Source organism: Cebus imitator, unplaced genomic scaffold (assembly GCF_001604975.1).
Source record: "Cebus imitator isolate Cc_AM_T3 unplaced genomic scaffold, Cebus_imitator-1.0 Scaffold118, whole genome shotgun sequence".
NCBI lineage: Eukaryota > Metazoa > Chordata > Mammalia > Primates > Cebidae > Cebus > Cebus imitator.
Window position 1 is genome coordinate 5,649,773 of NW_016107433.1, and position 22,679 is coordinate 5,672,451.

The 22,679-nt window shown below is 46.6% G+C and overlaps 1 protein-coding gene across 2 annotated transcripts in view; it reads left to right on the forward strand.

The window, feature by feature from the left end:
* Positions 1–22,029, forward strand: part of PMFBP1 (polyamine modulated factor 1 binding protein 1) — a 52,032-nt gene extending 30,003 nt beyond the window's left edge. Inside the window, exons 8-21 of one of the 2 annotated variants that reach the window (XM_017539354.2) lie at positions 1,095–1,221; positions 1,313–1,470; positions 4,718–4,961; positions 6,955–7,144; positions 7,293–7,446; positions 8,657–8,824; positions 9,208–9,345; positions 14,134–14,298; positions 14,812–14,979; positions 15,286–15,453; positions 16,540–16,643; positions 17,177–17,251; positions 21,031–21,266; positions 21,775–22,029. In XM_017539354.2, the coding sequence (XP_017394843.1) occupies positions 1,095–1,221; positions 1,313–1,470; positions 4,718–4,961; positions 6,955–7,144; positions 7,293–7,446; positions 8,657–8,824; positions 9,208–9,345; positions 14,134–14,298; positions 14,812–14,979; positions 15,286–15,453; positions 16,540–16,643; positions 17,177–17,251; positions 21,031–21,266; positions 21,775–21,791 (2,112 nt within the window). In that variant the 3' untranslated portion in view covers positions 21,792–22,029. Of the gene's footprint in view, positions 1–1,094; positions 1,222–1,312; positions 1,471–4,717; positions 4,962–6,954; positions 7,145–7,292; positions 7,447–8,656; positions 8,825–9,207; positions 9,346–14,133; positions 14,299–14,811; positions 14,980–15,285; positions 15,454–16,539; positions 16,644–17,176; positions 17,252–20,969; positions 21,267–21,774 lie in introns of those variants that run through there. The other variant, XM_037742343.1, reaches the window with a different exon arrangement.
* The last annotated feature ends 650 nt before the right edge of the window (positions 22,030–22,679 follow it).

Here is a 22,679-nt window from a genome sequence, read left to right on the forward strand (position 1 = left end):
AGTGCCCACTGCTGGGTCCTGCAGTGGCTGCGTTGAATCTCTCTAGCTGTCACCTCCTGGAGTCATGCTGCTACCCTCCCTCCTGGCAGCTCTGAAATCACACAAATAACTCTCCCCAACGTCCCTGATGCCCAGGCAATGAATTGCTCCTCCTCAGTCATGTGTTCCTGCCTTCTCTTGGTGAGGAAGGGATTCCCCTCTCCTTCAGGGTAGAAGCCAAATGTCTTACAGAACGACCCCAAGCCCCACACGATGTAACAACCTAGCTCCTCACCTCATCTCCTCCTGCTATCCCCATTGCCTGCTCCGTGCCAGCTGTGCTTACCTCTTCCATGTTCCCTCCACAGACCGTGTCCCTGGCTAGTCTCCCTACCTGAAAGCTCACCTCCAGCAAGTCTCAGTTCAGAGGCCACCTTCACAGGGAGGCCAGCTTATGCTCCTACTTAAAATTCCAACATGCGCCTCCCCCGCCCATGCCCTTCCATTCTCCTTAGCTCTTGTTTCCCCCATAGTACTTAACAACTGTTAATATTTTCTGTAAGTCACTACTTATCATGCTCTTCATCTCACCCCACAAGGTCAGCTCCATGGGGGCAAGGATTTGTCTATGTCCTTTGCTCCACATTATTTGCTTGGAAAATATTAATAGACCCATGCCTAACACCCAGGACAGTGCTGGGCACACAGTAGATACTCCATAAACAACTGTCTATCTCAGGGAGGAAGGGATGGTACTTTTATGCATATTCCATGTGAGCCTGAGAAGTCTACAATATCCTTTGGTTTTAGTCTCTTTTTCAAAAAAATTTTTTAATTGGGATATAATGGACAAAGTATAAAATTCACCATTGGTTTTTAGTATATTCACGAGGTTGGGAAATCATCACCACTACCTAATTCCAGAACATTTGTGTCACTCCAGAAGAAGCTCTGTGCCCATTAGCAGTCACTCCGCACACCCATCCCCTGGCCCCCAGCAACCATTACTTTATTACTATGCCCTACCGACTGTTGCGTGTAGACAGTGGGCATTTTAGAAAGCATTCTCCATTCTCCCCCACCTCCTCATCCTGCCCTGTTCTTTGGTCTGCTAGATCCTGAAGCACTTGCAGGAGCAGAAAGACAGCCAGTGCCTGCACGTGGAGGAGTACCAGAACCTGGTGAAGGACCTGCGCATGGAACTAGAGGCCGTGTCAGAACAGAAGAAAAACATCTTGAAAGGTAAACCAGGGCTGCCGGCTGTAGTGGCAGGGGAGCCATAAGGAAGCCCAGCCCTCCTCTGAGCATAGCACTCTGTCCTGCCCCATGGTAGACATGATGAAGCTGGAGCTGGACCTGCATGGGCTACGGGAGGAGACATCTGCCCACATCGAGAGGAAGGATAAGGACCTTGCCATCCTGCAGTGCCACCTGCAGGAGCTGCAGCTGCAGTTCGCCGAAACCCAAAAGCTCGCTTTGAAGAAAGACAAGGTAAAGTGAGGAACTCTAGTTGGAGGCAGCTGTGAGGCCACGCCCTGGCAAGAACCAGTTCTGCCTTCACCTGTGGTGATTGCTTCGGGAGCCTCAACACAAGCACAATGAGACAGTAGGCTCTTCAGGCCCAGGCGCAATTCTCAGCATTGTTTTGGTATTTCTCATCACACGAAATAAATTAATCTGATTACGCAGGGACCATAACAGAGGCACTGACTTTTCCCAAGCCCTGCAAGGTAGCAGGAGCATTTGGGACACAGTTACTTGCATTGTTCCCTTATACTCTTTTTATGCTTGATAGTGGAAGGAAATGATATAAAATAACAGGTAGCCTTATTGAGAATTTCAAGTGAATTTCACTTTTGAAATTACAAACATCTGGCTGGGCCCAGTGGCTCACGCCTGCAATTCCAGCACTTTAGGAGGCCGAGGTGGGGAGATCTCTTGAGCCCAGGAGTTTGAGACTAGCCTGGGCCACATGATGAGACCCTGTCTCTACAAATAATACAAAGTACCTGGGCATGGTGGCATACACCTGTAGTCCCAGTTACTTAGGAGGCTGAAGCCAGAGGATCACTTGAGCCCAGGAGGTGGAGGCTGCAGTGAGTCGTGATCATGCTGTGCACTTCAGCCTGGACACTAGAATGAGACCCTGTCTCAAAAAACAAAAACAAAATACAAAACAAAAAATTACAAATATCTTATAAATATGTAAATAGGCAGTTTGATAATATTAACGGAGCTGTGCCCTAAAAGAACTGTTGCTGCCAACATAAATCAAGTTCCTAGAAAAGTCTAGAAATTGAACCAAGAACAGAAAGCTCGTGAAACCAATGCAAACTTTTATAGTCAGTACTTTTCTGACTCTGAACTTCTGTCAGAGCTATTCAAAATAATCCAGTTGAGGGCTGGGCACGGTGGCTTATGCTTTTAATCGCAGCATTTTGGGAGGCTGAGGCGGGTGGATCCCTTGAGGTCAGGAGTTAGAGACCAGCCTGACCAACATGGTGAAACCCCATCTCTACTAAAAAAAAGAAAATTACAAAATTAGCCGGGAATGGTGGTGCACACCTTTAATCCCAGCTACTTGGGAGGCTCAGGGGCAATCTCAGCACACTGCAACCTCCCCTCCTGGCTTCAGCCTCCCCTCCTGGCTTCAATGGCTTGAAGCCAGGAGGGGAGGTTGCAGTGCGCTGAGATTGCCCCACTGCCCTCCAGCCTGGGCAACAAGAGCAAAACTCAGTCTCAAATAAAGAGAAGAAGAATCCAGTTGATAGACTGGCTGGTCATGAAAACCTCCTGTTTCAAGGCACAGAGGAGATATGCCCATCAAAACAGAGGCATTTGGAGAGACGATGACAAGGCATGGAGTCTGGGTAAACAGCCTCGAGTCATTCGTATATTCACTCCACAAATATTTTGAGCCCTAAGATATGCCAAGCACTGTTCTCGATGCTACGAATATGTAAAACCTGCAACATCCCTCCTCTTGTGGAGCTTACACTCCTGTGGGGGGAGATAGCCAGTAAACAAAATTAATACATAATACTGACATATCCATGTCAGACACTGATAAATCCCTCAAACAGCTTGGTGGCGGTTTTACACAGGATGGTCAGAGAAGTCCTTTCTGATAAGGTGACATTTGGGCAGAGATTTGAAGGAAGTGAGGGAGCCACCCAGGCAGAGGTCTTCAGGAAGAATATTCCAAGCAGAGGGAACAGCAAATGCAAAGATCCTAAGGTGGAGTCTGCTTGGACTGTTCTAGGAGATCAGTGGAAGCAGAGAGGGGTGGGGGTGGCAAGGGTTGAGGTCAGACAGGTAGCCTAGGACCAGACCATGGGGTGATTGTAAGGACTTCCTCCTTTTTCTAAGAGATGGAAGCCAGTGGAGGATTTTGAGCTGAGGCAAAAGATCTGACTTGCACTTTTAAGACCCCCCTCTCTAGCTGGACGCAGTGGCTCATGCCTGTAATCTCAGAACTTTGCGAAGCCAAGGTAGGATCACTTGAGCTCAGGAGACTGAGACCAGCCTGGGCAACATGGCGAGACCCCCATCTCTGCAAAAAATTTTTAAACTAGCTGAGTGTGGTGGCACACGCCTGTAGTCCCAACTACTCAGGATGTTAGCAGTGGTAGTTATCCATTATCGTCTCAAATCTTGCCTCCTCAGAAGAAAGAATTTGACTGAGGAGCATTAGGCAGAAGGAGAGACTGAGGCACATTTTAGAGCAGGAAGGAGTGAACGTATTTTAAAAGCCTTAGAGTGGTAATGAAAGGAAGGAAAGTACACTTGAAAGAGAGTGAAGGGGGTGGCTTGAGAGACCAAGTGTGCCATTTGACCCCTTGTCTTGGGGTTTTATAACGTGGCCTACTTCTGGGGTCCTGCGTTACTTCTCACCACTCTCCCAACTCCTGAGATCTTACCAGGCATCCGCTGATCCCAGTGTCAGGTGTTTTCTATCTATTCGGAGACGGCCTTTCCCTGGCACCAGCTGTGAACAATTATTACTTTAGAGAGACAATTAACCTCCTGACCATCACCTGATGGTCGCCTGACAACCCTGGTGTATGTGGCAGGGAAGCCCTCTCCTGCCCTGCTCACATCTGACTAGCCACCTGCTATAACAGGGAGGCTGAGGTGGGATGATCAATTGAGTCTAGGAGGTCATGGTTGCATTGAGCTACAATCGTACCACTGCATTCCAGTCTGAGCAACAGAGTGAGACCCTGCATCAAAAACTAAAACTAAACTCAACTAAAATAATAAAAGGCTGGGCGTGGTAGCTCACACCTGTAATCTCAACACTTTGGGAGGCCGAGGCAGGTGGATCACTTGAAGTTGGGAATTCGAGACCAGCGTGGCCAAAATGGTGAGGCCCCATCTCTACTATAAAATACAAATATTAGCTGAGCGTGGTGGCAGACACCTGTCATCCCAACTACTTGGGAGGCTGAGGCCAGAGAATCACATGAACCTGGGAGGTTGCGGTAAGCCAAGATCATGCCACTGCACTCCAGTCTGGGTGAGCGAGAGAGACTCCATCTCAAAAATAATAATAAAGACTCCATCTCTTGACTACGTGTAGAATAGCCTGAGGGGAACAGGAGGGGAGGCAGGGAGGTTCGTGCAAGGTCCAGGCAGGGGGTGCCGCTGTCTTGGATGAGGGCTTGAGACAACCTCTCACTGCCTTCACCCACTGCCGCTCAGACCTGTCTCAGCATTTGCACTTTGCTCTCTTCAGTTCCTCCAAGAGAAAGATGAAATGCTGTGTGAGCTGGAGAAGAAACTGGCACAGGTTCAGAACTGCCTCCTGAAAAAGGAAAAGGAGCTGGAGAAGCAGCAGTGCGTGACCACAGAACTTGAAATGACCATCAGGGAGGCTAAGCAGGACAAGTCCAAGGATGTGGAGTGCGAGGCCCTGCAGACAGAGGTCCAGAAGCTGAAGAACAGTCTCGAAGAGGCCAAGCAGCAGCAGAGGCTGGCTGGTGAGGCCCCCCACAGGTGCTGTCCCTACCACATTTTTCTTGGGGCTAGAACAGCCACCTTCTCTCTCCCAGTGGCCACTTCCCCTCCCCCTCCTCCAATGACTCACTGCAGACCTTCTCAGGGGCTCATCCAGTACCTCACAGCAGTGGCCACTGCCCTCTTGAATTCCTTCACCCACTCCCAAACTCACCTGCTCTCTGGAGTCACCCCACCTCCCCCACCATTCTCCCAGCAGTCTGCCTGAAGACCCTGCCTTCCTGGCCACAGGAAGGCAGGGCTCTGTCCTTTACACCATATTCCTCTCCAGCTTCTCCAGGCCCTCATCACACAATTCACTTCTCCCTTCCCTAGCTTTTTCTTCCCTTTCTCCTTCTTGCCCCCAAATACATTCTATGCGGCGTGCACTGTGGATGATGTCCTTGTCCCTCCACAGTCTGCTTTCTCAGAGGTCTTGCTTTGGGTACAGCGTTTCTGTGGGGCAATGAAAATGTTCTGGAATTAGATATTGGTGATGGTTGCATGACTTTTTGAGCATCAAAAAAAAAAAAACCCACTAAATTGTACACTTTAAAAGGATAAATTTGCCAGGCATAGTGGCTCACACGTATAATCTCATCACTTTGGGAGGCGGAGGTGGGCAGATTACTTGAGCCGAGGAGTGCAAGACCAGCCTGGGCAACATGGCAAAACTTCATCTCTACAAAACATACAAAAATTAGCCAGGCATGGTGGCGTGCACCTGTAGTCCCAGCTACATGGGAGGCTGAGGTGGGAGGATCACTTGAGCCTAAGAAGTCAAGGTTACAGTGAGCTGAGATCATGCCGGTGCGCTCGAGGCTGGGCAATAGAGTGAGACTCTGTCTCATAAAAAGGAAGAGGGGGAGGCTAAATTTATGTTATATGAATTACTTGTCAATTTATAAGATAAGATCCAAGCCTGGCTTTCTTCCTCACCTTCCTTTAGTGCTGTGTTCCTTGACGCTGTTGGCTACTCACACCTCAAAGCTTGTTTCTCATCTTTGGAGACATCATTCTCCCACAAACCTCCCCATTGTTTTCTTTTCTCTCCTGCTTTGATTGTAGTCATCTAGAGACTCTCCTTCCTCTCTTACTCATTCTTCAGTCAGCTCCCTCCTCTGTGTAGCTCACTTTCTCTATAGGTAACTCCAAAACTTGGAGCCTCAGCGCTGACTTTGTAGCTGCCTTCCCCTCTTACCCAGTGGAGGTAAAAGTATGGACTTGAAGGATATTGCTGGAAGTTTTTTTCCATTCTAATGCATTCCAATTTTCCTGAAGCACTTTTTTTTTTTTATGATGGATTCCTGCTGAAGAACCCACTAAACCACATCTAAGAATTTCTCTTAGGCTTCCAAAGCCCTCCAAAGCCCCGCCATCCATCCACTACTCAACTCTATCATGCACCGTTCCTCCCCACTTCCCTTTCCAGTCAAACTGATGTCTTCTACCCTCCCACACACCTTCCCATTCCCCTCACCAGGCATCTGCTCTAACAATCCCCACTCCTGGAATTCCCCTCCTCCTCCTTCTTCTACATCTCAGCTTCTCTTCCTCTGCTCATCCATCTCCAAGCTTTCTAAGCCACGTTGATCTCTCTTCTGAGGCCAGTCTGTGCGAATGTAACATGATAGGGTTCTCTAGGACGGTGGGTCAGCAAGCCTCCCTCGGCAGTCTCTAAACTCCAGGACAGTCAGGATTTGTCCCTAACGGCAGGATGAGTCACACAGGAGGTACTGAGAAATTTCTACCAATTTGTTTAATTTTAGTCCAGAAGGTGTCCACAGCTGAGGAGTAGACAAAGACAGATAATTTAACAGAGCTCTTTAGGACTGATTGTGAAATGGAGAGAAATGAGGACAGACTGGGAACTGAAGTAGGGCACAAAATGAAAGGAAAAACTGCTCAGCCAGGCTGACAGGAGTGTGATCTTCCTACACCCTCCTGTCTCACATGGCCATCTCCCGGCTTCCGTAGCTCAGCAAGCAGCTCAGTGCAAAGAAGCGGTGGCGCTGGCAGGCAGTAACCTGGAGGACGCTCAGAGAAAACTGCAGAACTCCCTCCTCCTGGACAAGCAGAAAGCAGACACCATCCAGGAACTACAGCGAGAACTTCAGAAGCTGCAGAAGGAATCCTTGATGGCTGAGAAGGAACAAACCTCCAACAGGTGCCAGGCTTACCTCCAGAGAGAGGTTCTGTCCCTCTTGAGCAGCTGCCCAAGAGTTGGAGAGCAACGACTTCCCATGGGGTCAGCTCCACGGTCTGCCCACATGGGCACTGAAGTCTGTCCTCCTATGGCTGTTATTTTGCTTTAGAAAACGGGTGGAGGAGTTGTCATCAGAACTCTCTGAAGCCCTAAGGAAGCTCGAAAATTCAGACAAGGAAAACAGGCAGCTTCAGAAGACAGTGGATGAGCAGGATATGAAAATGAATGACATGCTTGATCGTATCAAGCTCATTCAACACCAGGTATGATGGGCAGGTAGATGGACCATTCAAGCACTTGCTCTGCTTAAGATAAAACACAGGCCAGGAGCAGTGGCTGATGCCTGTAATCCCACCTCTTTGGGAGATCAAGGCAGGCAGACCACTTGAGCCCAGGGATTCCATACCAGCCTGGGCAACATAGCAAGACCCTGCCTTACCAAAAAAATACAAACATGATCAGGGCATAATGGTACATGCCTGTAGTCCCAGCTACTTGAAAGGCTGAGGTAGGAGGATCCCTTAAGACTGGGAGACTGAGGCTTCAGTGAGCTATGATTGCACAACTGCACTACAGCCTAGATGAAAGAGTGAGACCCTGTCTCAAAGAAAAAGGCCGGGCATGATGGCTCACACCTATAATCCTAGCACTTTGGGAGGCCAAGGTAGGTGGATCACCTGAGGTCAGGAGTTTGAGACCAGCCTGGCCAACATGGTAAAACCCCGTCTCTACTAAAAATAAAAAAATTAGTCAGATGTGTTGGCATGTGCCTGTTATCCCAGCTACTCTGGAGGTGGAGGCAGGAGATCGCACCATTGCACTCCAGCCTGGGCAACAAGAGCAAAACTCCATCTCAGAAAAAAAGAAAAAGATTAAATATATCATTCGTTATCTGGGAAAACACCACCACCACCAATCCTTGCAAACTAATTATCCAGAACTGTGTTAGCATGCTAAGCCAGCCACTCAGCACCAGCTCCCATTGCAAGAAGCATTTTCAAGGGTTAATCTTAAAATTAATCAAACAACAGTGTTGTTCTGTCTAGGATTCAAAGGCTATTTTTATCAGTCCATTTATTTTTTAAATAGTGCTCAGCAGCAGGAGATATTGTCAGTTTAAAGCCTTTGATCTCTGAATTACTCTTTTGTGTTCTTCTAAGATTTTTTAAACTTTATTCAAAAAAGTTTTTGATGAAGATTTGGAATCTTCCAAATCTTTGGCAAGAATTGGTGAGAAAGTGGAAAAGAAAGCTGATGCTTAGGAATTGGATCAATAAATAAATTGGCATATCTGACTGAACAAAGAAAAATGTTACAGATATTAGAGGAAACGTTTTATTTTACATATGCTATATAACTAAGGAATTGTCTTCTTATTCATTTCAGCCATGCCCTGTGTGCAATTGTCTGGATTTTTACCCCAAATATAATATAGTCTAAGACAGTCTCTCAGCTCAGTCTTTATTTCTTCAGCAAAGGGAGCAAGCCTCCACTCAACGCAAGTTAGAAGATGATCTTCAGGAGGCCACAAAGCTACTGGAGGAGAAACGGGAGCAGTTGAAGAAGAGCAAAGACCATGAGAAGCTGATGGAGGAAGAACTTGAAGCTTTGCAGCAGGAATTTAAAAAGAAAGACAAGACGGTGAGTGGGAGAATCCCAGGAGAGCTGGGTCAGAAATCCAGAGCAGGATATGAACCCAGCTGGGCCTGGAGGGATGCGGAGGCCCTGGATGCCCAGATGTCAGGAAAGACGACAGGGAGCGTGGGGAAGGCCAGGGCGGAGGGGAGCCAGAGGCCTGAGCTCCCGCAGGTGGAGATAGAGCTGGAGGAAGGCCTGAGCTCCCACAGGTGGAGAAAGAACTGGGGGAAGGCTTGAGCTTCCACAGGTGGAGACAGAGGTTGGAGAAAGCCTGAGTTCATGCAGGTGAAGATAGAGCTGGAGGAGAGGGAGGGTGGATTGGGGCTTTTATAGGTATCTGAAATTAACACCTCTTGGCTGTGCCTTATTCTTTAATGAGGGAATAGTTGAAAGAGAATTCCAGAAAGTTGGAGGAAGAAAATGAGAAGCTTCGAGCAGAGCTACAGTATTGTTCTACACAACTGGAATCCTCTATTAACAAATACAACACCAGCCAGCAAGTCATCCAAGACTTGAATAAAGAGGTACGTACACAGGAACCCCAAGGGGTGAGGAACTTGAACCCTGTGACCCTTGACCTGAAATCTGTACCCACGTCTCCTCCACACAGAAATGCCACTAACTGCTCAGCCAACTGTAGATCTTAGGCCACCTGTAGCTCCACTTCCCTCCCCATTGGCACGTGGTCGCTGAGCCAGAGAAATGTTTCTTCCATACGGGGAAGGTCTCATCTCGTATCTGGTGGAACCCCCAAGCTATTTGGGCTTTGGCATCAAGTCTTCCAATATTACATTTTAGACCAGAGTTGAATGAATCCATTTGGGGGAACAATTTGCCAGACAACACTTCCAAAACTTGTCACAAAGCACGAAAAGGGGGACAGTTATTTTTCATTACACAAGTAAAAATGACAGAAAGGAGTAAATAGCATCTGACATATGCTAGGCAGTATGCTTGAATTCAGTCATTATTTATTTATTGTCCACTTAAGCTCTTTACATGGCTTCCACATACTTTATTGCCAACAAGAGAGACATGATAGAGGAAAGAAAGATGGAGGGTGGGCCAGGCACAGTGGCTCATGCCTGTAATCCCAGCACTTTGGGAGGCCGAGGCAGGTGGATCACAAGGTCAGGAGATCGAAACCATCCTGGCTAACATGATGAAACCCTGTCTCTACTAAAAATACAAAAAATTAGCTGGGCTTGGGGGTGCACACTTGTAGTCCCAACTACTTGGGAGGCTGAGGCAGAATTGCTTGAAACCCGGGAGGTGGACATTGCAGTGAGCCGAGATCGCGCCATTGCTCTCCAGCCTGAAGACAGAGCAAGACTCCATCTCAAAAAAAAAAAAAAAAAGATGGAGGGTCAAAGTCACTCACCAGCAAGTGATGGGATGAACCACTATTTGAACTGGAATTATCTAGCTCTAACGCCTATCCCCTTTCTCCCTCATCATAAGCAGCCATACTTTCTCCAGCTGAATCCATTCCATCTTTCTGGGCATGAGAAAAATATAACACCATGGTAGATGGTCTCTCGGGCTACAAATGAAAGGCCAAGCAGCCGTTATTCCTTCATAATATAAAAATGAATCTTAAAGTAGTTGACTTTTCTAAGTATTAAATTAGCACTGCCCAGTAGAACTTGCTTCCTTTCTGTGATGATGGAAAAGTTGTATGTCTGAGTTGCCAGTGCTAGCCTTTAGCCACATGTGGCCATTGAGTGATTAGAATATGGCCTAGTATAACGGAGGAACTGAATTTGTAATGGTAATTAATGTTAATTATTGTTATGTTTATTTGAATGTAAATAGCCTCATGTGGCTAGTAACTACCATATTATACAGCACAGGCCTGAGGCACTGATGTTCTTGGAGTTGTCCTCCAGAGATAATAATCTCTCCTTGAGTGTGATCCAGAGTTGAAGTCGGAGTCACTCAGATCCCTAAGGAACCTCCATGAACATATGTGATACTCAGATTCCTACGTGTTTAATATGGACATATTGTCATATTTGCCAAAAGAAAGATAACCAAGTAAATGTGAAAGTAAAAGCACTAATTTCAGAATACGTTTACTGAGAATCAGGAGGCTAGGTAATTTGTGCGTGTGTATAAGCATGTTCAGCTTTTAAAAAGCATACCCTGGCCAGGCGCGGTGGCTGACACCTGTAATCCCAGCACTTTGGCAGGCCAAGGTGGGCAGATCATGAGGTCAGGAGTTCAAGACTAGCCTGGCCAACATGGTGAAACCCCACCTCTACTAAAAATACAAAAGTAAGCTGGGCTTGGTGGCAGATGCCTGTAATCCCAGCTATTCAGGAGGTTGAGGCAGGAAAATCACTTGAACTCAGGAGGCAGAGGTTGCAGTGAGCTGAGATCATGCCATAGGTGACAGAGCGAGACTCCAATTCAAAAAAAAAAAACATACCCCACATATGGAAAACTTAATTAATTGAAACAGCCACTAGAAAGAAGCTTTGGGTTTTTTTTCTAGAATGAACTTCATTTCATTAATATTCCATATTTTAATTTTAAATTTTTCCATCTGAAGCCAAGGCAATATATCTGGAGGTCTTTTCCATCTCTTTGTTTCAAGAATATTCCCATAGTATTTTATAAATTAATTACTGTCAATAATAGGAAAGCTCATTTATTTTTTACATATTCATTCTGTATTTGAACATCTTACTGAACTCATAAGTCGTAATTGTTTTTTAGTTACTTCTCATGGATTTTTTAAGTAGATGATTATATTATCTGCAAGCAACAACAGTTTTCTAATATTTCTTTGCAATATTTATATTTATATAATTTTTCTTACGTATTGCATTGGACAGTACCTACAGTTTGATGTTCAATAGCAGCAATATTAGCAGGCATTGTTTTCTGGCATTTAACTTAAAGGAATGCCTCTGTTTTAGTATGATGTTCCCTGTAGCCTTCTTGTTGCTGTCCTTTAGCAGGCTTTTTCAGTTCCACATTACTAAGAGTTTTATTAATATGAGTGTTGAATTTTATCAAATGCTTTAAAAAAAAAAAAAAAAGATGATTCTATCATCCTTATCCTTAACCCATTTCCCATTTAGAAAAAAAAAAAAGTACAGCTCACTGCCAATGCAGTATTCTTGGGGCAAATGGGAAATGAATTAAATAATGTGGTGAATAAAACAAATGAAGTAATTGATCCCGATTTTGGCATACCCTTGCATTCCTAGTATGAGTCTTGATTGTGCATCATGTCTCACTCTTTTAATATAACACTCAGCATAGTCTAAGACGTGAAATAAGGCCAGTATGGTTGGAATGCATTGATCAAGGGAGACATTGGTATAGAATGAGATTAGAAAGGAAACAGGGACAGACATTATGGTCTCTGCTAAGAAATTTGGGATTTTATTCTAAAAGCATCAGAAAGCCATTGATGGATTTCCTCAAAGGGACAGGGGAGATTATTTGATCTAAGTTTTCAAAACATAACTTTGACTACTGTGTGGAAATGGATTGGAGGGAGCGATAAGTATGGAAGTGAGGAGACCATTTAGGAAGTTATTGCTGTCCAGGCTAGAGGGGTATCAGTGAAGAAGGAAGGGGGCAAATTTAGGATGTGTTTTGGAGGCCTAGCTAGAATTGACCAGTCTAGCTGATGGAATGAATGTGAGAGAAAGTGAGAAATCAAAGATGACTTCGTGAAATTCACCTATAAAACCATCTAGACCTAACACCATTGACAGCAGAGAGAATAGATCTTTTACTAGAACTTTGACCAGAATGCCTTGATTCTGTAATTTACATGTCTATATGTAGATTTTTAGAATCTTTCTCTAAGCTAAACGACTCATGTTAACAAAAAAAATTTTTTGATTTTCCATTTTAGCTTCTAGCTTCACTGTGATTTTTTTTTCACTATCCTCTGTTTTAGTGTCTCACCTCTATAGTGACATTTCTCAGTTTAGCCATCACTTATCAAGCACTGATAGTAAATTATAGTTTCTCCGATGATTTCTCTAGTTTACTGGGCAGACCCTGCTGACTCCATGTTTTTCAGAAGTCCCCAGAAAAGATGCACTTCTGTTTTCAGAAGACCAAATTATTTCATCTTTAGGAATAGTTTCACTACCAGGACATGTAAAATATAGTGTCACAAGTCCAGTCTACCACTTTTCATCTCGCTAATTCCCAGGGCCAAAGGTACTCAAAATTTTATCTGGAAAAGTAATAAACTTGAAGCACTGTGCAGTTACTGGAGATAAAACAAGAAAAATCCAGAAGAATGTGTTTCTGTGTGCATGGCCACTTTCAGATGCAGGTGTACTAGAATACCAAAGAGCCCAAGTCAGGCATATGAATTTCTGAGTTCCCCTTTGGCTTCCAGACTCAGAAGCAAATCTCTGTCCCGTACTTAAAGTATATAAGAAGGCTAGTTGCTCTGTGTGTCTATGACAATAACTCATAGTTGTACAGTAAAACAAAGCCCTTTTTACATGTATCATCTCATTTGATCATCATAAAAATTCCATGAAACAGTTAAAATGATTCCAATTTGTGGAAGCAAAAAGTGAGGCCAGAGAAATAAGTACCTGATAGAACCTGGACCTCAACCCAGATTTTTCTGACTCCAGATCTCAACTTCCTTTTAACTATACCATGAATACTCATTACTGAGTTGAAAACAGACTTCAGCTTTTAAACATGCTTCTACCAGAACTACATGTTTCTTAACATGTTGATCAATTGATCCCTAACTCCAAAAAATGCAATATTTCATTTGTCTGTTGTTGCAGACAGAATAAAACCATTTTTGAGCATTTACTGAGCCCCTATCACGTCCCACGCCCTGAGTTACAGCAATGGGGAAACAGCAGGAAGCAAAACACACATACAATCCTGCTTTCATGGCACATCAAGTCTAGTGAATCACATCAGGAACTAAGTGAGGCATCAGACACAAAGGAAACGTTGTTATCATGTCCACTAACCCCAAATCGGATTCGGATCTTTATCAAAGGCTGCAGAGTATGTGAGAGACTTTCTATGTACTTGGCATATCATGCCCTCCCAGCACTGCTGGTTCTCCTGGTATTTGAGGGAAATGCAAACTAGAAAGGGAAATATGGCTGGGGGTGCAAAAGAGCCTGGAAAGACAGCTCTACCTTTTACAATGCTGAAGTGAAGATGTGGGTGTTAACACGGACTCTGCAGGTTGTTGCAGACAGGAGAGAGACTAGCTTTTGCTTATTTCCTATAGGCACAGAGAATGCCTCTATGACCCTGAGCTGCCACCCTGACAGTTCTGCTCTGTCTCCCTAAAGATAGCCCTTCAGAAGGAGTCCTTAATGAGCCTGCAGGCCCAGCTGGACAAAGCTCTGCAGAAGGAGAAGCACTATCTCCAGACCACGATCACCAAAGAAGCCTATGACGCATTATCCCAGAAGTCAGCCGCCTGCCAGGATGACCTGACACTAGCCCTCGAGAAGGTGAGGCCACACCCTTTAGTCTCCAGGGCTGTTTTCAGGTAGCGGGAGAGGCACAGGAGCCCATTTCCTGCTTACTGACTGTCATCGGGGCCATCTCAAACCTTTGCATGGGCTGGGATGTCTGTCCAGAGAAGGCCTGCTTACTCTTTGTGAGGTTTGGAGGGGGGTGGAGGGCAGAGGAAGACGACAAAGATCAAGGCCAAATCTAGCAAGCTTTTCTGCCCATGGGTGACTCAGGAGCAAAGTTTTCCCAAAGTCTGGATTGTCAGGGAAATTGATGCCCCATTCTGTGCTGATCATGGCTGGCCTGTCAGTTCATGGTATTGGAAGGAAAAAGTGGGGTAGAGAAAACCACTGTCATTTCCCACCCCTCTCTGGGACACTAGGTAAGGTGACCATCCGTGTCACCCAGGGCAGAGAATAGGAAGGGACTAGAACCCTCCTCCATTCAGGACTCAGCAGAAAGGGCCAAAGACTCTGACAGCCATCCATCCCCTTTGTCTTTCCCGGAAGCTCAATCACGTGACCTCGGAGACAAAGAGCCTGCAGCGAAGCTTGACACAGACCCAAGAGAAGAAAGCCCAGCTGGAGGAGGAAATCATTGCTTATGAGGAAAGGATGAAAAAGCTCAATATAGAATTAAAGAAATTGCAGGGCTTCCACCAGGAGAGTGAGCTAGAGGTGAGAAGCAGCCAGGGGCTTGGGCTACCTTCCTGGTAGGGGTCCACAAGGTCACCTCTTGCATCCAGAATTATTTAGTACTAAGCCGTTTCCTTGAGCTGATAGGTTCCCTCCATTCTCTTGGCTCCCTGAACTTCAGACAGAGGCGGCAAAGATCGGAGCATGGGTGCCCTCTGCTGGCCGCTAGGAAGAAAATACCCCCAACATGTCTCTCAAGGCCCAGGAAGTACCCTCTGGCCTCGTTGTGGGTCCTGGGGTCAGGGAGGCTGGCTGGGGTCCCCCTCCTCACTTTGTGCTCCCGAGCAGGTGCATGCCTTCGACAAGAAGCTAGAGGAGATGAGCTGCCAGGTGCTTCAGTGGCAGAAGCAACACCAGAATGACCTCAAGATGCTGGCAGCCAAAGAGGAGCAGCTCAGGGAGTTCCAGGAGGAGATGGCTGCCCTGAAAGAGAACCTCCTTGCAGACGAAAAGGAGGTAGGCATGCCTCAGCTTCTGAGCGCCTCTTCTCAGCAGCTTCAGGCACATCCCATGATCACCCAGATGCCAGACAGCCCTTGGTGGGGGTGGGGGAACCTGGGAGCAAAGGAAAGGACACCTCCTTCATTTAGCGCAAAGCAAAGGCCGCAGCTGCTGGCTCAATGCACCTGTGTTCTTGTGGCTTTGTTGATAGATACTAAGCAGAATGAAGGCCCCATTCTAGAGAAAAGACTATCAGGTACACCAGCTATCCCTGATCTAGTCCACTGGGTGTCCTTCCAGAGTACCTCCTGACACTTTCAGCAGCCCTGGACCCTACAGCAGAATTGGCTCAGTAACCTGGGCATGTCCCAGACCCAGCTCCCTGAGCAGTGAAGTTTACGGCAGGAGGCCTCAGGACATTTGGGTGACCACTGGGCCTTTCCTCAAATTAGAGGCATTTTAGGCCAGGCAGAATGGCTCACGACTGCAATCCCTACACTTTGGGAGGCCAAGGCAGGGGGATCACTTGAGTCCAGGAGTTTGAGACCAGCCTGGGCAATATAGCAAGACCTCATCTCTACAAAATGTTTAAACGTTAACTGGGCATGGTGGCCTATACCTGTGATCCCAGCTACTCAGCAGGCTGAGGTGGGAGGATAGCTTGAGCCAGGGGGAGGTTAGGCTGCTTGAGCCGTGATCACGCCACTGCACTCCAGCCTGAATGACAGAGCAAGACTGTCAAAAAAAAAAAGAGAAAAAAAAAAAAGGTATCTCTTCCTCCAGATGTATTCCATCTGTTAGAAAATTGGCTTAGCATAAGGACAAGTCACTTTAATGCCTTCAGACTGAAAACCGTAATTATAAGTGTACAAATCTACTGTCACCACCACAAATGGTGCCTTCTCAGATATGTTACCTTTGTGTGACATGCCACCCACATAGCCAGAGGATGCCCTGGGTGGCAACTCAACTCTGGCCTCAGGTTGGATAGCAGGGTCAAGTTTTGTTTTCCCAGGAAGACAGAAGAGGCCTGACTCGGAAGGACGGGTGACAGGCCTGTGCTCCCACCCCTGACTGTCTCATTTTCTTCTTGTACCCAAGCCCTGCTGCTTGCCCCAGCGGTGTGTGCCCAAAGACACCTGTAGGCTCCACAGAGAGAATGATCAGATTATGACCAACCTGGAGCAATGGGCGAAACAGCAGAAGTGAGTACGGAAGGAAAAAGGAAGGCAGGGTCCGAGGCCTGGACTGAGCTGAGGAGCCACGCGGGTGCCAAAGATTAGTCACACACACCCCTGCACTCCTGGAAAACAGATCCAGTCTCAGCCCACCAAGGGACGGGAATAAGATGGAGAGGAGGGCTCACCCCTTCAGGCAGGTCTGGAAAGCCCTGCTGACCAGGAAACAGCGGCGACGAGAAGGAAGGGGTGCCTTGCTGAGGTTCAGATGTCCTCTTCCCGTCCTGGGATCCAGCTTCACTGCCTGGCCCCCTTGAACTCATTCCCTTGAACTCACCTGGCAGTCACAGGGATTTTGCACAGGAGTTGAGTTCAGAAAATCTTCTGAATTGCCAGTTGCTAGGAAGGCCCCAGCTCTGGGCACAGGGTGATATGTGGGGGACCTGGGATGCTGCAGCAGCAGTCTTGCTGAGAACGCCAGCGTCCCATTCAGACAGCTGTACCCTTACTCCCAGGAGGCTGGGGGCTGGCCGCTCTTTTCTCCTGTGATTTTATTACAGGGTCGCCAATGAGAAACTAGGAAACAAGCTCCGAGAGCAGGTGAAATGCATCGCCAAGCTGACTGGGGAAAAGGAGTAAGTCATCCTACACCACCCTGGCTGCTTCCTGGAGCTGATGAGAAGGGTCAGCAGGGAGCCAGGGCTGGCTTTAGCCCTTGAGAGGGTGATCAGCCCAGGAAAGGCCTGGGTGCTCTGGAAAGACCCCAAAGTCCTGAATCTGCATCTGTGTGACCTAGGGCACATCACTGGACCTCTCAGGGCCTTAGTTCCCTTGCCAAAAATACAAAGGGGGTTTAGTTATCTTTTTGCTCCTTCCTGCTCTCATAGTTCTCAGAGGTCAAGAGTGCTAAGCAGGGAAGGGGCACTGAAAGACAGACTGGCTTAATTAGGGCAAGGGCTGAGTTGCTGTAACAGAGATCCCAAGTGAAGGAACAAACAAGGAACGTCTCTTCATGAAATCATCAGGTGAGCAGGCCAGGTTGAAGGAGCCCTTCTGTTCCACCTGCTCATCTGGGGGACTGTGGTCTTGCTTCCCCTCATGGCCAAAGCTGGGTCCACTAAGAGGGAGGTATGGGAGGAGTGTTACCAGTTTGAGAATGAAGGTGAAGGTATGAAGGTCTAAAACAGATTTTGGAGGTAGCAAAGTAATAAGTAACAAGCCTTAGGACAGCACTTCCCAACCTTTTCTCAGGGAACACTTAGAAAACGACCATACCTTACATATTCACCATGGATACTACGCGGCCATCAAAAAGAATGAAATCGGCCGCACGGTGGCTCACATCTATAATCCCAGCACTTTGGGAGGCTGAGGCAGTGGATCACCTGAGGTCAGGATGTCGAGACCAGCCTGGCCAACATGGCAAAACCTTGTCTCTACTAAAAAATATATAAAAATTAGATGGGGGTGGTAGTGCACGCCTATAGTCCCAGCTACTTGGGAGGCTGAGGTGGGAGAATCACTTGAACCTGGGAGGCACAGGTTGCAGTGAGCCAAGATTGCTCATTGCACTCCAGCCTGGGTAGCAGAGGGAGATTCAGTCTCAAAAAAAAAAAAAAAAAAAAGAATGAAATCATGTCTATTGTGGGAACACAGATGGAGCTAGAGGCTATTATCTTTAGCAAACTGACACAGGAATAGAAAACCAAATACCACATCTTCTCACTTATAAGTGGGAGCTAAATGATGAAAACTTATGAACACAAAGAAGGAAATAACACACACTGGGGCCTATCTGAGGGTGGAGGATGGGAGGAGGGAGAGGATCAGAAAAGATAACTATTGGGTACTGGGCTTAATTCTTCGGTGATTAAATAATCTGTAAACTCCTGTGACATGAGTTTACAGATGTAACAAACCTTCACCTGTACCCTTGAACCTAAAATAAAAGTGAAAAAGAAAATGACCACAGTTTAGGATCATTTGAGGCCAGGAGTTTAAGACTAGTCTGGCATTATAGCAAGACCTCGCCTCTATAAAACATTTTAAAATCAAAACCCAATGAAATATCAACTCACACCAGTTAGAATAGTGATCATTAAAAAGTCAGGAGATAACACATGCTGGAGAGGATGTGGAGAAATAGGAACACTTTTACACTGTTGGTGGGAGTGTAAATTAGTTCAGCCATTGTGGAAGACAGTGTGGCAATTCCTCAAGGATCTAGAACTAGAAATACCATTTGACCCAGCAATCCCATTACTGGGTATATACCCAAAAGATTATAAATTATTCTATCATAAAGATACATGTACACATGTTTATTGTGGCACTTCGCAATAGCAAAGACTTGGAACCAACCCAAATGCCCATCAGTGATATACTTGATAAAGAAAATGTGACACATACACACCATGGGCTACTACACAGCCATAAAAAAAAAATGAGTTCACATCCTTTGCAGGGACATCATCCGCAGCAAACTAACACAAGAACAGAAAACCAAACACTGCATCTTCTCACTCATAAGTGGGAGCTGAACAAAGAGAACACATGGACACAGGGAGGGGAACGTCACACACTAGGGCCTGTTACGGGGTAGGGAGGTAGGGGTGGGATAGCATTAGGAGACATACCTAATATAGATGTTGGGTGATTGATGCAGGAAACCACCATGGCATGTGTGTAACTATGTAACCTGCACGTTCTGCACATGCACCCCAGAACTTAAAGTATTATAAATTTTTAAAAATTAGCCTCACCTGGCATGGTGGTGCACACTTATGGTCCCAGCTAATCAGGGGGCCGAGGCGAGAGGACTGCTTGAGCCCAAGAGGTTGAGGCTGTAGGGACCTATGTTCACACCACTGTATTCTGGCCTGGGTGACAGACTGAGACCCTGTCTCTAAAAAAGAAGGATAAAAGTAACCACGTTTGTTTGGCATATTTGTGACAAAGCTGACCAAGCAGTGGCTGCCCCAGACCCTGCCCCAAGGGCTGCAGGTATCTCTGCACGCCTGGAACCCATTTGTGACACCCCAGGTGGAAAGCCCTATTCTAGGCTTTGACCTAGATACACGGCTGAGTTGAAGAGAAGGATGAGACCCACCAAGGAATTGAGAAGCCAGGACTTGGATGAGCTGTATGGGGTATTAAAGGCTTTGGGGAGGCTGACAGGAGGGGCCAGAGAGCCAGGGAAGGAGGGCACTGGTGGGACTCCCTCACCAGACCCAGTGGCATAGAGAGTGAGGGGCCACCAGAAGGAGAAGAGGCATCCTCAAGATTGGCCAGGTTTGTAGGAGCAAAAGCATAGAACATATGCCCAGGGAAGAGGTTGAGGATGAATTCTTTTCTCAGTTCCTCTAGAAAAGACCATGAAACCTTTCACTAGGGTATAACTAAAAGAAACGTGGTCAGGCTCTAAAGGTAACATATAACTTCAGTCTTTCTCTTCTATTGTGCCAAGTCCAGGAAGTTCTGTTTCACAGAGAACTCACTCTTGAGTTTTCTTGATCTTATCTGATAGAAAATCATCTTTTAATGATAGTATTAGCTCAACTAATACATATTGTTTGCCATGTGTGAGGTACTAAGTGCTTTACACATACGAACTCATTTCATGTTCATAAGACCTCCTGTGCTCAGTATACTCATGATCCCCATTTATGGATGAGGAAAGAGAGGACCTGGGAAACTAGGTAACTTTCCCCTGGTCTCACAGCTAGTAAGTGGCAGAGTCACAATTCCAATGTGGGAAGTCTGGAACTCACTCTCACCTCCTGCCCTCATCAGTTTGGAGACACACAACAGTGATAATAAAAGTTGCCATTTATTGAGCCACAGGGAATGCACTAAATTATCTTCCCCCTTACCTACATGGCAGTCTCCATTTCCTCATCTGTATAATGGGGATTAAGTAATCTGCCCAAGTTCTTGACAGAGCTGGGATCTCCTTTGCTCCCGAATCTTCAGCAAAGGGAGGCAGAGAGAATGAGGGCTTTGGCACTGGTGCTGGGTGAGAGCATTTCTGAGGTACAGCCACGAGAATCTGAGGACACATGGTCACAGTTGTCCCTAACAGCCTTCTGGCTCTTCAAGTTAAATTTCTATCATTTATCAAACCAGATCCTCATATGAACCCCATCAGTCAGGGCAGGCCTGACTGTCCCCATCTGACAGATAAGAAAACAAGCCCAGAGCTGACAGAGTCAGGCAGGAAACCCCAGGCCTCCGCTTCTTTCACAGGACTCACGTAGGCCTCCATTTCTACAGAGCGTGTGTAAGAGCACAGCTCTGAATAGACCTGGGCATCTGTGCTATCTTCCCTGTGACACCTTTATCTGTCCTTTCTAGCAGGGAACCAAGCAGAGCCAGCAGCCCCAACACCCACCCATCCTTCCTCTCCTTCCCACAGCCACCTCCACAATGTAATGGTCCACCTGCAGCAGGAAAACAAGAAGCTGAAGAACGAGATAGAAGAGAAGACGAAAGCTGAGAACACGAGGCTATGCACCAAAGCCCTAAGCCCAAGCAGAACAGAGTCCACACCGAGGGGGAAGGTGTGCGGCACCTTGGGCTGGAAGGGGTTGTCCCAGGACGTGGGTCAAAGAATGGACCTCAGCAAATACATCAGGATGCCCCACTGCCCAGGTATGTCTGCCATTTGTCAAAAATAAGTGTGATTTTTTTTCTTTAAATCGCTGGTTGGAGAATTCAAGTAGGAAGAAGAAAATAGGTCTTTTGTGACCTCAAGTCATTTTCTTAGCTACTTGAGACCAAAGATGGTGGTTTTGATGTCTGTAGAGGGAGGAGGCAAATTAAGACCCCTTCTGATCATACCCAAGTCTAAGATCATCTGATCATACCCAAGTCCCTCACATCTCAGACTTGTCCCCTCACACCCCGACCCAGACCCATCTTGGAGAACAGGTAGAAAAGGCATCTCCCTTCTGTGTCTGGAAACCCTGTAAGAGCACCCCAGCTACCTACTCAGCCTGAGTCCATAGCCACCTTTCCTGCTACCCATAAACTCCATGTTATCCCAGAGGCAAGAAGTCACCCTGCAGCTGAGCTGTCTGGCCGTGCGGCCAGTCCTCAAGAAATCACCTCATTAATTTCTCCTCAAATCACAATTCTCATTTCCTCCCTGTTCCCTCAGGTTCCTCGTATTGCTAGAATCCACATCGAGCCCTGAGTCACATTTCCATGCGTGTTTCTTCAGAGGATAGTGAGTTCCCAGCCCTCTCTCTTGACCTGGATCAGCTCTTACAGGAATATATCAAGGTCCCAGCCTATGTTGTAAGATGCTAACATTTTGTTGAGTTTAGCCTGCTTCCTGCAATGGAGTGAGCTTTAGAACCTTACTGCCATTTCCAGGCCCAAACTCTGAAATAAAGACATGAGCATGAGCACAGCAGTTGTGGTGAGCTTTTGGCATCTTGCAGACCTTTCTGCCCTGCAAGCCTCCAGCAACGTGTTCATCCTGTTTTCTCTGGATTCTAAGAGGTATTGGTCTCTTCCATATACAGGGAAGCCATAATCCCCAATGCAAACTTCTGGATTTGTTTTTAAACCAACAAAAGTGATAAGTAGCTCCTTTTCTTTGTTTATTTCCATCGCTATCTGAAACTTAAAAAGAGAAAGTCTAAAAAGTCCAAAAAGGAAGTAATCCTGAGACCCAAAAGAAAGGAAGAGCAGGCCAGGCACGGTGGCTCATGCCGGTAATCCTACTACTTTGGGAGGCCGAGGTGGGCAGATCACCTGAGGTTGGGAGTTTGAAACCAGCCTGACCAACGTGGAGAAACGCCATCTCTACTGAAAGTACAAAAAAATTAGCCTGGTGTGGTGGTGCACACCTGTAATCCCAGCTACTCAGGAGGCTGAGGCGGCAGAATCACTTGAACCTGGGAGGCAGAGGTTGCGGTGAGCCAAGATCGTGCTATTGCACTCCAACCTGGGCAGCAAGAGCAAAATTCTGTCTCAAAAAAAAAAAAGAAAGAAAAGAAAGGAAGAGCAATAAGGGCTTGTATTTTCCAAATAGGGGAGCAAGAGCACATCACCTGC